General features: G+C 46.5%; 1 protein-coding gene across 2 annotated transcripts in view; it reads left to right on the top strand.

Annotated features, from left to right (window-relative positions):
• The window catches only part of LOC138674973 (protein mono-ADP-ribosyltransferase PARP12-like), a 30,739-nt gene extending 14,011 nt beyond the window's left edge, over positions 1-16,728 (top strand). For both annotated transcript variants that reach the window (XM_069762862.1, XM_069762863.1), the window contains exons 2-13: positions 6,085-6,220; positions 8,087-8,441; positions 12,185-12,451; positions 13,015-13,089; positions 13,172-13,295; positions 13,468-13,630; positions 13,876-13,996; positions 14,174-14,270; positions 14,933-15,086; positions 15,167-15,297; positions 15,503-15,654; positions 16,185-16,728. In XM_069762862.1, the coding sequence (XP_069618963.1) occupies positions 6,085-6,220; positions 8,087-8,441; positions 12,185-12,451; positions 13,015-13,089; positions 13,172-13,295; positions 13,468-13,630; positions 13,876-13,996; positions 14,174-14,270; positions 14,933-15,086; positions 15,167-15,297; positions 15,503-15,654; positions 16,185-16,462 (2,053 nt within the window). In that variant the 3' untranslated portion in view covers positions 16,463-16,728. The remainder of the gene's footprint in view (positions 1-6,084; positions 6,221-8,086; positions 8,442-12,184; positions 12,452-13,014; positions 13,090-13,171; positions 13,296-13,467; positions 13,631-13,875; positions 13,997-14,173; positions 14,271-14,932; positions 15,087-15,166; positions 15,298-15,502; positions 15,655-16,184) is intronic.
• The last annotated feature ends 216 nt before the right edge of the window (positions 16,729-16,944 follow it).

Below are 16,944 nucleotides of genomic sequence, written 5' to 3'. Positions count from 1 at the left end.
TACAGGACAGGAGGTGGTGACCGGGGAGTAATGTACAGGACAGGAGGTGGTGACCGGGGAGTAATGTACAGGGCAGGAGGTGGTGACCGGGGAATAATGTACAGGACGAGAGGTGGTGACCGGGGAGTAATGTACAGGACAGGTGGTGGTGACCGGGGAGTAATGTACAGGACAGGAGGTGGTGACCGGAAAGTAATGTACAGGACAGGAGGTGGTGACCGGGGAGTAATGTACAGGGCAGGAGGTGGTGACCGGGGAGTAATGTACAGGACAGGAGGTGGTGACCGGGGAGTAATGTACAGGACAGGTGGTGGTGACCGGGGAGTAATGTACAGGACAGGAGGTGGTGACCGGAAAGTAATGTACAGGACGAGAGGTGGTGACCGGGGAGTAATGTACAGGACAGGAGGTGGTGACCGGGCAGTAATGTACAGGACAGGAGGTGGTGACCGGGGAGTAATGTACAGGGCAGGAGGTGGTGACCGGGGAGTAATATACAGGATGGGAGGTGGTGACCGGGGAGTAATGTACAGGACGGGAGGTGGTGACCGGGAGTAATGTACAGGACGGGAGGTGGTGACCGGGGAGTAATGTACAGGGCAGGAGGTGGTGACCGAGGAGTAATGTACAGGACAGGAGGTGGTGACCGGGGAGTAATATACAGGACGGGAGGTGGTGACCGGGGAGTAATGTACAGGACAGGAGGTGGTGACCGGGGAGTAATGTACAGGACGGGAGGTGGGTGACCGGGGAGTAATGTACAGGACAGGAGGTGGTGACCGGGGAGTAATGTACAGGACAGGAGGTGGTGACCGGGGAGTAATGTACAGGACAGGAGGTGGTGACCGGGGAGTAATGTACAGGACAGGAGGTGGTGACCGGGGAGTAATGTACAGGACAGGAGATGGTGACCGGGGAGTAATGTACAGGACAGGAGATGGTGACCGGGGAGTAATGTACAGGACAGGAGGTGGTGACCGGGGAGTAATGTACAGGACAGGAGGTGGTGACCGGGGAGTAATGTACAGGACAGGAGATGGTGACCGGGGAGTAATGTACAGGACAGGAGGTGGTGACCGGGGAGTAATGTACAGGACAGGAGGTGGTGACCGGGGAGTAATGTACAGGACAGGAGATGGTGACCGGGGAGTAATGTACAGGACAGGAGGTGGTGACCGGGGAGTAATGTACAGGACAGGAGGTGGTGACCGGGGAGTAATGTACAGGACAGGAGGTGGTGACCGGGGAGTAATGTACAGGACAGGAGGTGGTGACCGGGGAGTAATGTACAGGACGGGAGGTGGTGACCGGGGAGTAATGTACAGGACAGGAGGTGGTGACCGGGAGTAATGTACAGGACGGGAGGTGGTGACCGGGGAGTAATGTACAGGACAGGAGGTGGTGACCGGGGAGTAATGTACAGGACAGGAGGTGGTGACTGGGGAGTAATGTACAGGACAGGAGGTGGTGACCGGGGAGTAATGTACAGGACGGGAGTTGGTGACCGGGGAGTAATGTACAGGACAGGAGGTGGTGACCGGGGAGCAATGTACAGGACAGGAGGTGGTGACCAGGGAGTAATGTACAGGACAGGAGGTGGTGACCAGGGAGTAATGTACAGGACAGGAGGTGGTGACCGGGGAGTAATGTACAGGACGGGAGGTGGTGACCGGGGAGTAATGTACAGGACGGGAGGTGGGTGACCAGGGAGTAATGTACAGGACGGGAGGTGGGTGACCAGGGAGTAATGTACAGGACAGGAGGTGGGTGACCGGGGAATAATGTACAGGACAGGAGGTGGTGACCGGGGAGTAATGTACAGGACAGGAGGTGGTGACCAGGGAGTAATGTACAGGACAGGAGGTGGTGACCGGGGAATAATGTACAGGACAGGAGGTGGTGACCGGGGAGTAATGTACAGGACAGGAGGTGGTGACCGGGGAATAATGTACAGGACAGGAGGTGGTGACCGGGGAGTAATGTACAGGACAGGAGGTGGTGACCGGGGAGTAATGTACAGGACAGGAGGTGGTGACCAGGGAGTAATGTACAGGACAGGAGGTGGTGACCGGGGAATAATGTACAGGACAGGAGGTGGTGAACGGGGAGTAATGTACAGGACGGGAGGTGGTGACCGGGGAGTAATGTACAGGACAGGAGGTGGTGACCGGGGAGTAATGTACAGGGCAGGAGGTGGTGACCGGGGAGTAATGTACAGGACGGGAGGTGGTGACCGGGGAATAATGTACAGGGCAGGAGGTGGTGACCGGGGAGTAATGTACAGGACAGGAGGTGGTGACCGGGGAGTAATGTACAGGACAGGAGGTGGTGACCGGGGAGTAATGTACAGGACAGGAGGTGGGTGACCAGGGAGTAATGTACAGGACAGGAGGTGGTGACCGGGGAGTAATGTACAGGACAGGAGGTGGTGACCGGGGAGTAATGTACAGGACAGGAGGTGGTGACAGGGGAGTAATGTACAGGACGGGAGGTGGTGACCGGGGAGTAATGTACAGGGCTGGAGGTGGTGACCGGGGAGTAATGTACAGGACAGGAGGTGGTGACCAGGGAGTAATGTACAGGACAGGAGGTGGTGACCGGGGAGTAATGTACAGGGCAGGAGGTGGTGACCGGGGAATAATGTACAGGACGGGAGGTGGTGACCGGGGAGTAATGTACAGGACAGGAGGTGGTGACCGGGGAATAATGTACAGGACAGGAGGTGGTGACCGGGGAGTAATGTACAGGACAGGAGGTGGTGACCGGGGAGTAATGTACAGGACAGGAGGTGGTGACCGGGGAGTAATGTACAGGACAGGAGGTGGTGACCGGAGAGTAATGTACAGGACAGGAGGTGGTGACCGGGGAGTAATGTACAGGACAGGAGGTGGTGACCGGAGAGTAATGTACAGGACAGGAGGTGGTGACCGGGGAGTAATGTACAGGACAGGAGGTGGTGACCGGGGAGTAATGTACAGGACAGGAGGTGGTGACCGGGGAGTAATGTACAGGACAGGAGGTGGTGACCGGGGAGTAATGTACAGGGCAGGAGGTGATGACCGGGGAGTAATGTACAGGGCAGTTGGTGGTGACCGGGGAGTAATGTACAGGACAGGAGGTGGAGACCGGGGAGTAATGTACAGGACAGGAGGTGGTGACCGGGGAGTAATGTACAGGACAGGAGGTGGTGACCGGGAGTAATGTACAGGACAGGAGGTGGTGACCGGGGAGTAATGTACAGGACGGGAGGTGGTGACCGGGGAGTAATGTACAGGGCAGGAGGTGGTGACCGGGGAGTAATGTACAGAACAGGAGGTGGTGACCGGGGAGTAATGTACAGGACGGGAGTTGGTGACCGGAGAGTAATGTACAGGGCAGGAGGTGGTGACCGGGGAGTAATGTACAGGGCAGGAGGTGGTGACCGGGGAGTAATGTACAGGGCAGGAGGTGGTGACCGGGGAGTAATGTACAGGACAGGAGGTGGTGACCGGGGAGTAATGTACAGGACAGGAGGTGGTGACCGGGGAGTAATGTACAGGACAGGAGGTGGTGACCGGGGAGTAATGTACAGGACAGGAGGTGGTGACCGGGGAGTAATGTACAGGGCAGGAGGTGGTGACCGGGGAGTAATGTACAGGACAGGAGGTGGTGACCGGGGAGTAATGTACAGGACAGGAGGTGGTGACCGGGGAGTAATGTACAGGACAGGAGGTGGTGACCGGGGAGTAATGTACAGGGCAGGAGGTGGTGACCGGGGAATAATGTACAGGACGAGAGGTGGTGACCGGGGAGTAATGTACAGGACAGGTGGTGGTGACCGGGGAGTAATGTACAGGACAGGAGGTGGTGACCGGAAAGTAATGTACAGGACGAGAGGTGGTGACCGGGGAGTAATGTACAGGACAGGAGGTGGTGACTGGGCAGTAATGTACAGGACAGGAGGTGGTGACCGGGGAGTAATGTACAGGGCAGGAGGTGGTGACCGGGGAGTAATATACAGGATGGGAGGTGGTGACCGGGGAGTAATGTACAGGACGGGAGGTGGTGACCGGGAGTAATGTACAGGACGGGAGGTGGTGACCGGGGAGTAATGTACAGGGCAGGAGGTGGTGACCGAGGAGTAATGTACAGGACAGGAGGTGGTGACCGGGGAGTAATATACAGGACGGGAGGTGGTGACCGGGGAGTAATGTACAGGACAGGAGGTGGTGACCGGGGAGTAATGTACAGGACGGGAGGTGGGTGACCGGGGAGTAATGTACAGGACAGGAGGTGGTGACCGGGGAGTAATGTACAGGACAGGAGGTGGTGACCGGGGAGTAATGTACAGGACAGGAGGTGGTGACCGGGGAGTAATGTACAGGACAGGAGGTGGTGACCGGGGAGTAATGTACAGGACAGGAGATGGTGACCGGGGAGTAATGTACAGGACAGGAGATGGTGACCGGGGAGTAATGTACAGGACAGGAGGTGGTGACCGGGGAGTAATGTACAGGACAGGAGGTGGTGACCGGGGAGTAATGTACAGGACAGGAGATGGTGACCGGGGAGTAATGTACAGGACAGGAGGTGGTGACCGGGGAGTAATGTACAGGACAGGAGGTGGTGACCGGGGAGTAATGTACAGGACAGGAGATGGTGACCGGGGAGTAATGTACAGGACAGGAGGTGGTGACCGGGGAGTAATGTACAGGACAGGAGGTGGTGACCGGGGAGTAATGTACAGGACAGGAGGTGGTGACCGGGGAGTAATGTACAGGCTGGGAGGTGGTGACCGGGGAGTAATGTACAGGACAGGAGGTGGTGACCGGGGAGTAATGTACAGGACAGGAGGTGGTGACCGGGGAGTAATGTACAGGACGGGAGGTGGTGACCGGGGAGTAATGTACAGGACAGGAGGTGGTGACCGGGAGTAATGTACAGGACGGGAGGTGGTGACCGGGGAGTAATGTACAGGACAGGAGGTGGTGACCGGGGAGTAATGTACAGGACAGGAGGTGGTGACTGGGGAGTAATGTACAGGACAGGAGGTGGTGACCGGGGAGTAATGTACAGGACAGGAGGTGGTGACCGGGAGTAATGTACAGGACGAGAGGTGGTGACCGGGGAGTAATGTACAGGACGGGAGTTGGTGACCGGGGAGTAATGTACAGGACAGGAGGTGGTGACCGGGGAGCAATGTACAGGACAGGAGGTGGTGACCAGGGAGTAATGTACAGGACAGGAGGTGGTGACCAGGGAGTAATGTACAGGACAGGAGGTGGTGACCGGGGAGCAATGTACAGGACAGGAGGTGGTGACCAGGGAGTAATGTACAGGACAGGAGGTGGTGACCGGGGAGTAATGTACAGGACAGGAGGTGGTGACCGGGGAGTAATGTACAGGGCAGGAGGTGGTGACCGGGGAGTAATGTACAGGACAGGAGGTGGTGACCGGGGAGTAATGTACAGGACAGGAGGTGGTGACCGGGGAGTAATGTACAGGACAGGAGGTGGTGACCGGGGAGTAATGTACAGGACAGGAGGTGGTGACCGGGGAGTAATGTACAGGACAGGAGGTGGTGACCGGGGAGTAATGTACAGGACAGGAGGTGGTGACCGGGGAGTAATGTACAGGACAGGAGGTGGTGACCGGGGAGTAATGTACAGGACAGGAGGTGGTGACCGGGGAGTAATGTACAGGACAGGAGATGGTGACCGGGGAGTAATGTACAGGACAGGAGGTGGTGACCGGGGAGTAATGTACAGGGCAGGAGGTGGTGACCGGGGAGTAATGTACAGGACAGGAGGTGGTGACCAGGGAGTAATGTACAGGACAGGAGGTGGTGACCGGGGAGTAATGTACAGGACAGGAGGTGGTGACCGGGGAGTAATGTACAGGACAGGAGATGGTGACCGGGGAGTAATGTACAGGACAGGAGGTGGTGACCGGGGAGTAATGTACAGGGCAGGAGGTGGTGACCGGGGAGTAATGTACAGGACAGGAGGTGGTGACCAGGGAGTAATGTACAGGGCGGGTGATGGGTGACCATGATAATAAACACAGTATCACATGCTTTATTTTTATTTATTTATTTTATTTCAGGCTACATTGCAATTTCTCTCACGATATTTCATCAGATTATAACCAGTTTGTTTTAAAAGTGAATGAAATCAATGGACTGAATATAGAGGAGGTAAAGGTTCTTCTGTTTCAGAATGACAACACAATGCTGCCCGAGGTCAGTACAAGATAACAACTATTACTGTATACTTTTTAAAATAAGGCAAAACATAATCAATGTATTCATGTGATATATCTTGAAAAATAAAACCACTATAATACTGCTCCTATGTACAAGAATATAACTACTATAATACTGCCCCTATGTATGAGAATATAACTACTAAAATACTGCCCCTATGTACAAGAATATAACTACTATAATACTGCCCCTATGTACAAGAATATAATTACCATAATACTGCTCCCTATGTACATGAATATAACTACTATAATACTGCCCTGTATGTACAAGAATATAACTACTATAATACTGCCCCTTTGTATAAGAATATAACTACTGTAATACTGCCCCTTTGTATAAGAATATAACTACTATAATACTGCTCCTATGTACAAGAATATAACTACTATAATACTGCCCCTATGTATAAGAATATAACTACTATAATACTGCTCCTATGTACAAGAATATAACTAATATAATACTGCTCCTATGTACAAGAATATAACTACTATAATACTGCCCCTATGTATAAGAATATAACTACTATAATACTGCTCCTATGTACAAGAATATAACTACTATAATACTGCCCCTATGAATAAGAATATAACTAATATAATACTGCTCCTATATACAAGAATATAATTACTATAATACTGCCCCTATGTACATGAATATAACTACTATAATACTGCCCTGTATGTACAAGAATATAACTACTATAATACTGCTCCTATATACAAGAATATAACTACTATAATACTGCTCCTATGTACAAGAATATAACTACTATAATACTGCCCCTTTGTATAAGAATATAACTACTATAATACTGCTCCTATGTACAAGAATATAACTACTATAATACTGCCCCTATGTATAAGAATATAACTAATATAATACTGCCCCTATGTATAAGAATATAACTACTATAATACTGCTCCTATGTACAAGAATATAACTACTATAATACTGCCCCTATGAATAAGAATATAACTAATATAATAGTGCTCCTATATACAAGAATATAATTACTATAATACTGCCCCTATGTACAAGAATATAACTACTATAATACTGCTCCTATGTACAAGAATATAACTACTATAATACTGCCCCTTATGTACAAGAATATATCTACTATAATACTGCCCCTATGTACAAGAATATAACTACTATAATACTGCTCCTATGTTTAAGAATATAACTACTATAATACTGCTCCTATGTACAGGACTATAATTACTATAATACTGCTCCTATGTACAAGAATATAACTACTATAATACTCCTCTCTATGTACAAGAATATAACTACTATAATACTGCCCCTTATGTACAAGAATATAACTACTATAATACTGCTCCTATGTACAAGAATATAACTTCTATAATGCTGCTCCTATGTACAGGAATATATCTACTATAATACTGCACCTGTGTACCAGAATATAACTACTATAATACTGCTATGTACAAGAATATAACTACTATAATACTGCCCCTATGTACAAGAATATAACTACTATAATACTGCCCCTATGTACAAGAATATAACTACTATAATACTGCCCCCTATGTACAAGAATATAACTACTATAATACTGTCCCTATGTACAAGAATATAACTACTATAATACTGCCCCTATGTACAAGAATATAACTACTATAATACTGCCCCTATGTACAAGAATATAACTACTATAATACTGCTCCTATGTACAAGAATATAACTACTATAATACTGCTCCTATGTACAAGAATATAACTACTATAATACTGTCCCTATGTACAAGAATATAACTACTATAATACTGCCTCCATAAAATATTTGTTTTTTTTCCATTTTTTCACTTAGGTTTGTATGGACTACATGAATTTCCTGTGTGTTCGCGTTACGGATTGTCCGCATCTTCACATTTGTGAAGCCTTCATTCGCGGAGAATGTAATCGTAGCTTTTGTGTGCGCTCTCACAAGCTTTTGAATCTCGGTGCTGGTCGCTGTCAGATTTCAGAGATTTCTCTTCAGAATTTTCAGATTCTTTGTGAGTTGAAGCACAATGAGAACCTCAAGATGTTGATGAAAGCTGTGCCGATGACTCGCGAGAAGGGGAACCTTACAGCAATATGTAATAGTAGCGGAGAAAGAAAAAGAAAGAATTTTGAGGATGGGCCTGAGAGCAAAATACCAACAATACAGCAAGTATCAGCAGGTGAGGGTTACGCATGTGTGATAGGATGAGTCACATATGCAGTGAATGATTTTGTTGACTCTGTTATTTTTAATTTGGCATTTAAAGGGCAGCTTCTCGCACAACCCCGCTCCTGGTGACATCACTGATATAATAACATCATCACACATGTGACCTCTCTCCTTATACTTCAGTTCCAGCTCCTCATCTATTACTGCTGTCAAGTATCCACTGTGGTCAGACATTAGATAATGTAAGATCTATTCGGAATTTTCCTGAACAGTGTTATATACATTGAGGAGGGCGGATATTCTGCAAAATGTTTAGTACTGGACTGAAATGTGGCAATGAAATCTTGGAGCATTGACCTTAACCTGAAAAACTGAGTGATGCACGAGATGTCCCAGTGCAAATCTTGAGTAGTCTACCTTGATCATCATGGACACAGTTATCAGTTTTGTTTCTAGGGTTATAATCCGTTCCCATCGCGGGACCTACAACCCCTGGCAAAAATTATGGAATCACCGGCCTTGGAGGATGTTTATTCAGTTGTTTAATCTTGTAGAAAAAAAGCCGATCACAGACATGGCACAAAACTAAAGTCATTTCAAATGGCAACTTTCTGGCTTTAAGAAACACTAAAAGAAATCAAGAACAAAAATGTCGTAGTCAGTAATGGTTCCTTTTTTTAACCAAGCATAGGGAAAAAATGATGGAATCACTCAGTTCTGAGGAAAAAATAATGGAATTACCCTGTAAATTTTCATACCCAAAAATAACACCTGCATCAAATTAAATCTGCTCGTTAGTCTGCATCTAAAAAGTAGTGATCACACCTTGGAGAGCTGCTGCACCAAGTGGACTGACATGAATCATGGCTCCAACACAAGAAATGTCAATTGAAACAAAGGAGAGGATTATCAAACTCTTAAAAGAGGGTAAATCATCACGCAATGTTGCAAAAGATGTTGGTTGTTCACAGTCAGCTGTGTCTAAAATCTGGACCAAATACAAACAACATGGGAAGGTTGTTAAAGGCAAACATACTGGTCGACCAAGGAAGACATGGAAGCGTCAAGACTGGAAACTTAAAGTAATATGTCTCTAAAACAGGAAATGAACAAAACAAATGAGGAACGAATGGGAGGAAACTGGAGTCAATGACTGTGACCGAACTGTAAGAAACCGCCTAAAGGAAATGGAATTTACATACAGAAAAGCTAAACGAAAGCCATCATTAACACCTAAACAGAAAAACAAGGTTACAATGGGCTAAGGAGAAACAATCGTGGACTGTGGATGACTGGATGAAAGTCATATTCAGTGATGAATCGCGGATCTGCATTGGGCAAGGTGATGATGCTGGAACTTTTGTTTGGTTCCGTCCCTATGAGATTTATAAAGATGACTGCCTGAAGAGAACATGCAAATTTCCACAGTCATTGATGATATGGGGCTGCATGTCAGGTAAAGGCACTGGGGAGATGGCTGTCATTACATCTTCAATAAATGCACAAGTTTATGTTGATATTTTGGACACTTTTCTTATCTCATCAATTGAAAGGATGTTTGGGGATGATGAAATCATTTTTCAAGATGATAATGCATCCTGCCATAGAGCAAAAACTGTGCAAACATTCCTGGAAAAAAGACACATAAGGTCAATGTCATGGCTGCAAATAGTCCAGATCTCAATCCAATAGAAAATCTTTGGTGGAAGTTGGAGAAAATGGTCGATGACAAGAATCCAACCTGCAAAGCTGATCTGGGGACATCAACCAGAGAAAGATGGAGGCAGATTGATGAAGAGTCCTGTGTGACCCTCAATAAGTCCAGGCCTCAGAGACTGCAAGCTGTAATAAAAGCCAGAGGTGGTGCAGCAAAATACTAGTGATGTGTTGGAGGGTTTTCTTGTTTGTTTGTTTTTCATGATTCCATAATTTTTTCCTCAGAATTGAGTGTTTCCATAATTTTTTCCCTATGCTTGGCTAAAAAAAGTAACCAAAGTAACTATGACTGACTACCACATTTTTTGTTCTTGATTTCTTTTAGTGTTTCTTAAAGCCAGAAAGTTGCCATTTGAAATGACTTTAGTTTTGTGCCATGGCTGTGATCGGCTTTTTTTCTACAAAATTAAACAAGTGAATGAACATCCTCCAAGGCCGGTGATTCCATCATGTTTGCCAGGGGTTGTAGGTCCCGCGATGGGAATGGATTATAACCCTAAAAACAAAACTGATAATCCGTGAAATGGTCCTTTCCAGTTGGTCTCCCAAGGTCCTTTTTTTTTCTAAAGTTCTTAGTCTTCACTTATTTCCAAATACCAAATTTTGACTTTTACATTATTTCAGTAGATTAAGAACATCTTATTTCCATTTGAAAATCAGAAAAGTGTTGAAAATGCTGCATTTGTGTTAAGTATTGATCTCTGTGATCTAAAGCATAATCATTGATGGGCAGATGTATCGTATGTGCGGCTGGTTCAGCTGCACAGGGGCCCATGGGGTGATCTTGTCTGCTGGCCTGGCTGTCTATAGAAAGCTCACACAGGACGGTGCTCATCCCACTGAATGCTGGCACTCCTTCCCCGTGGGCAAAACCCTACTCAGACAACACAAGGTGAGGGTACCACACGCCACTAAGACTTTTTTGGGTCATAGTTAACAGCATATATTACATTGCCAGCAAGGAAACAAGATGGTGCAAGTGACAGAGCATCACCCTTCCGCTGGTTCGCCAGGGATTAGAACCTCCACAACTTCTAGGTTCTAGGCATCCAGGCCAACCACCCCAACCAGTAGCACCCCACTTTTGTCGGGCACCCACAGAGAGGAGGTAGCAGCAAGTCTTACCTTTGGGCCGTGCTTCGGACAAAATTCTGCTGACGCCTTCTTACAAATTTGTGAACGTACTGTCCTTATTGAAGTCAGTCTTGGAACAGACAGACTCATGTCTTCCAATTCCTTAGGCTTCCCCCTTGTAAAATAATAGCAACTATACTCGCCCCCGATGCTAGCTGTGCCAGCGGTGTCGGCACAGAGACCCTAATCCCAGCTGGCCCCAGTACCATAGAGGATAGCTGGAAGTGACAGCTCTGCTCACACGCACTGTCCTCTCCTCACGGATCTTCTCAGGTTGACCATTGAAAGAAGTTTCTTAGAAATGGATTGGGCCTCGGCTCTTGACAGGCGACATCTGGTCTCTTGGGCTTTACTGGCGTGGGACACGAATCCTGGTCCCGACTAACTCAGAGTCCCCCTGTGTGGGATCCAGGCCTTGTCAGGTGATGGCCGACGCCTTGATGTCGTAGGCTTTCCACTGAGGCCTGTTACTCTAACCTCAGCATCATCCCTAGAGCGCCTCCGCCCAACTCTCTTCTCTGGAGCCAATTCTGCCTGCGGTGGAGCAGTGTTCAATGGGAGAAAAGACATAAGAAAAGTAATATAAGCTAATGCTTGTCTCCCTCTACTGCTCCCTGCCGGTTCCTCTGCTTGTTTCCTCTGGTTTCTCTGCGCTCTTCTGATCTTACAGCAAGAGGCCCATGCAGTCATGTGAGGCATGTGGAGATGTTTGTGGCCCCTCATGTGATCGAAAGAGGCCTAGTGCTGCAATCAGCAGAGCGAGGGGTACATTTAGGACAGGTGAGTTTTTATTATTTTTAGAGCATTCCTGTCCCTCTATTAAGTATAATTTAGGATCGAATTGCTGTCAACTTATCCATTGTATATTCATGACCAATAATACGTCCATAATTTTACCAACAGGAATGCCAGCCGGACTTTCGTCTGTTTTCCAGCAAGACCTAAATACTACACCAGTGACCTCCTCTACTACAAGCCCATTCATCCGTCAATCAGTTTTTACCTTCATGAACCCCAGTACCGCTCCTACAGCCGGTCATTCCACTGCTCCATCATCCTGTACCAGAGTCAATAGTTCTCCTACGAAAGGTCCACCTGTTCCTCTGGAGAATCGAGTAGACTCCATTGTTCGGTCACAGACGCCGGTTCCACCCATATATATGGTGCCAGGTATGACTGGTAATCCTTATGGCTGTACCTGTATCTTTTGTTTCAAAGGTTAAATCTATAGTAACAGAAATTGATAATTGTGTTGTTACTCTAGTCACATCCAAAGCTGTCACTGATGACTTCCAGACTTCTGACCGCTCCTGGCTTATTCTCCGTATAGATAATGACATACTTAGACTCTATCACCTTTGATTTGCCGATTTTCCACTCTGTCTGGTGAGAGATGAAGGGTTTTTTTTCTTTGCAGCTCTGGATGTGATTGGAGGAAAGTTTTGTATGGTAAGATGACTATAAGACCAGTAAAGGATTAGGGTTCAGGTGGTGCCCAGTGGTGAAGGTCTACCGCGTCCTTCTAGGGCTTCCTTACTCCCATGTTCTCCTCATCTGTCCATGTTGGGTGCAGGATGACTGCAGACGCGTCGGTGCACAGAGCTCAGGTCTGACTTGTCGCATATCTTAAAATTACTTCAAAAAGTTATAAGATGTTTTCAGAGAGTAGCGAGTCGATAACCTTATAGATGACCGATTAATAAAAATGTTATTTTAATTATCTTTTTTTACAGATTTTTATCAACCTAATCCTGACAGAGTCCAGGAGATCTGTCTTTCTAATCTTTGGAAATATTGCAGCCTAGGAAGTGACCCGCGGGGGAGGGATTATTAGATTTAGGCTTAAATAATTGGATGTGCAGGTAACGCTCGGTTCTCCTGTATTCCCAGAGGATTGCCCGGACATGCATTACTACCTGCCCTACCGCTGGCAGATTCACAAAGGAACCGACTGGGAAGATGTTCCCAACATGGAGGAGGTTGAGAAATGTTACTGTGACCCAAAGGTTGACAGGTACGGGTCATCCAGAACCGAGTGTTAGATGATAATGTATGTACGAGAACTAAAGAGGAACTCCACATAAGTGACCAGACATGATGGCCACTGACGTCAGTCATCTTCTTGCTGTGGGTCACGTTCTCGATGTAGAATCACCTGGTAACTTCTTCCCACTTATCCTCTGCAGCGTTCCTCTGATTGACTTTCTGACCATGAGATCAGGCGGGCACCACGTTCGTCGTCTCTCCACCGTATCATCGGTCGTGAAGCCGTCTGAATATGTCCTGACCACTGAATGGCTGTGGTTCTGGAGGGATGAATATGGCAGCTGGACACAATATGGCCAATCTGTAAGTGGGCAGATAATAATGGGCGATCCTCAGGGGTGGAGCTTAGGAAGGTGCAGAGTTTATAGTTAAACTTTGCACTAGAGGCTAAATGGCCCACAAGGTATCTCTGCTTTGCATGAAGAGACAAATATTACCAATAATACACAATAGTTTGGATATACTTTAAAGATTTTGTGGTGGGCACTGGCAAAAATCAGAACCACCGGGAGAATGAAATATTTTCTACCGATGTTCTATTTATTTAGATTGTGAATCGCATGAGCGCCACCATCTCATCCTCATATCTGGAGAACATATATCTTGCCGATGCCAATGCTGTCCTTCCATTTGCTGCCGGTATACACAGCTATGAGATGAGTTTCCGAGGTACGGACATGGATAATGTGGTGATAAATGGCATTTTTACCAATGTCGGCACCTGATGGGCCACAAGGCTCAGCTTTGGCTTCGCTCCCCAATAATGTCCTGCACTGACATGAAGGTGACGTGGACTATCCCTATGGGATATAAATTTGCCTTTTTAACAATTGTCTAATTTTATAGATATGAAGCAGAAGAACGTCATGTTCAAGACAGAGAGAGACGTGCGCAGGAGGCCGAAATTTCTGAACTTTGATGATGTGAAATTATTGAGAGGAAGGTAAACTCAATGCATATTTTAATAGATGGAAAGATATCAGAAATTATTGAACCTTCTGAAATTCTAATACACCAGTGTGGACAAATTTGCCTCGGAAATATCATTTGCAATTAATCAATTAGACACGAATTGAAAGTAGACCAAAGCTTCTAATTTCCCTGAAAAGATGTGTGTAACACTCTGAGGTCTCCTAGGACTATATCCAAGCCCTTTCAAGTTCTTTAGTACAAGCATAGGGTTAGTAATGTCAAAGAGGCCTCAATATAGACGCCTATGATCCAAAAATTATCCCTTTTTAGGGCAGATGACTGACGTGCTATTGTTAATACACTGGCAATGTATACAGAAGAAGCCACGGTGATCCAAAAATTGTCCCTTCTGGTAGAATAGCAAAAAGTTTGGTGTCTGTAAACTATAGAAGCAATTGCTTGACTTCATAATGGATATGAATAATGGAGAAACACAAAGGGTTCATAGAGTTTGACCTATGAAAAAGCAATGGATTATTTTTATCTAAGCAGTAATTTTTTTTTTCTTTATGGCACAAACAAACATCCCTCTACCCCGACGCGCGTTTTATTTAACTTCCTCATTCTGGATGTGTCACTTACTGGACGGCGCTGTGTCACCTTTTTATTAATAACATTTTTTGATCCTTTCAGCACCAGATCAGCAGCAGCTGAATCCCCTCTGAAATTAGGAACCTCTCCTCTAAACTTAGGAACGCCCCCAGTGAAATCAGGAACGTCCCCCATGAACAATGACTTCTACCCCAAGACCTGGGACCTTGAGGCCATGCCGGAGATCGGCTGTAAGGTAATGTGTGGAATCTCTATGACTTGTGAATGGAGGACAAGGGACACGAGGGGTCACGTATCTTCTTCTATCCTCTGTAGAAAGTTCTTGTCTCCGACTTTTCCATCGAGTTCTTAGAAATCGTCAGCAGCTTCTCCAAGACGGTCAGGAGGCACGAGGTGAAGAAGATATGGCGTCTCCAGAACCCATCTCTGTGGCAGGTGTTCCAGTGGTACGTCCGCTCTTCACCCTCACATCTGGCGGGGGTTAACATGGGCCCCATATAGGGAGGTAGATATGAGCCGGAGCAGAACCAGGATGCCCCAACTCATGGTTTGGTGGCAGGACCTTACAGATAGAAAATGCCCCGAGTCCCTGTGATCCTATTTCTTCACTTTTATGGCTTTTCTTTTGTCATTTGTTTTTTTTATTTTAAGGCAAAAGGAACAGATGAAAAAAGTAAATCAGGGAGGAGACGTGAAGGAAATGCAATTGTTTCATGGCACAGACAGTACGCACATCGATGCCATCTGTGATCAGAATTTTGATTGGCGCATCTGTGGCACCCACGGCACCGTGCATGGACAAGGTAGGAAGCAGCATTGAAATAAATGCTCTGATTGTTGGACTGTTTGTTTTCCCTTGGATGACCCTGAGCGACCTTCAAGGGTTATATCCAAGATAACGAACAGATAGAAGATAACTTACCGGACCCCAAATAACCCCTAGAACAGAACTTTGTAGCCTATAAGCCCGGCTTTGAAGACTTCCATCTTGACTGGATCGGAGGTGCATCGATTACTCTCTGTAGACCCCGGGTCCTGGGTTCCAGAACTTCATTCTATGGATCACTTGGGGTCACAATTCACTAGTTTTTTTTTTAACAGAGGCATTGAATAGGTTCTCTCATCAGGATGTATCAGTGCAGAGGAGACTTCTGGTTACTGTGGTTTGATCTGTGGCACAAGTAATGTACAAGTTGTCAAGTTGTGGCTCTCCAGCCTTGTACAACCGGAACTTCCAGCATGTCCTGACAGCCTCGGCTTTCCATCATGTGTGATTTATTACTGACGTCATCACTCAGGAGTTTCTTGTAACCTGTAGTCGTTCTCCCCATAGGAAGCTACTTTGCCCGAGACGCCTCGTATTCCCATATCTACTCCGCACCGACGTCTAGTGGGACACGGGCGATGTTCGTAGCTCGCGTGCTGGTGGGAGACTACGTAACGGGAAACTTCCAAATGAAGCGCCCACCACTGAGACCCGGCAGCAGCTCGCAGTACTATGACTCCTGTGTGGACAACACCACTGATCCCTCCATCTTTGTGGTGTTCGAGAAGCATCAGATCTACCCAGAGTATCTCCTGGAATATGAAGAAGAGCAGGAAAATTACTAAAATGCTAAATAAACAACTGGTGATGAGATTACATCACTACAGAATAAGAGGTTAAGTGGGAAATAAAGTCAATGCGTCCCTACAACTTCACCCAGTCGGCACCAGGTGGCCTCTGCCTCGTTAATGACCGGGCCAATTTTCACAATTCTGACCAATGTCATTTTATGAGGTCATAACTCTGGATCGCTTCAACAGATCCTGGTGATTTTGAGATTGTTTTTTCGTGAAATATTGTACTTCATGATAGTACTAAAAATTTCTTTGGTATGATTTGCGTTTATTTGTGAAACAAAAACAAATTTGGTGAAAATTTGGAAAATGTTGCAATTTTCCAAATTTGAATTTTCATGCCTTTAAATCACAGAGATATGTCACACAAAATACTTAAGTAACTGATGTGAAATACGTAGTTATGAATGTATGTCTAGCAGTAATTTAACATTTTAACATCTGTCCTGAGACTGCACATCTCACAAGGGGTC

Source organism: Ranitomeya imitator, chromosome 4, assembly GCF_032444005.1.
Source record: "Ranitomeya imitator isolate aRanImi1 chromosome 4, aRanImi1.pri, whole genome shotgun sequence".
Taxonomy (NCBI): domain Eukaryota; kingdom Metazoa; phylum Chordata; class Amphibia; order Anura; family Dendrobatidae; genus Ranitomeya; species Ranitomeya imitator.
Note: the sequence above shows the minus strand (reverse complement) of the source record. Positions and strands in the feature narration are given on the sequence as shown.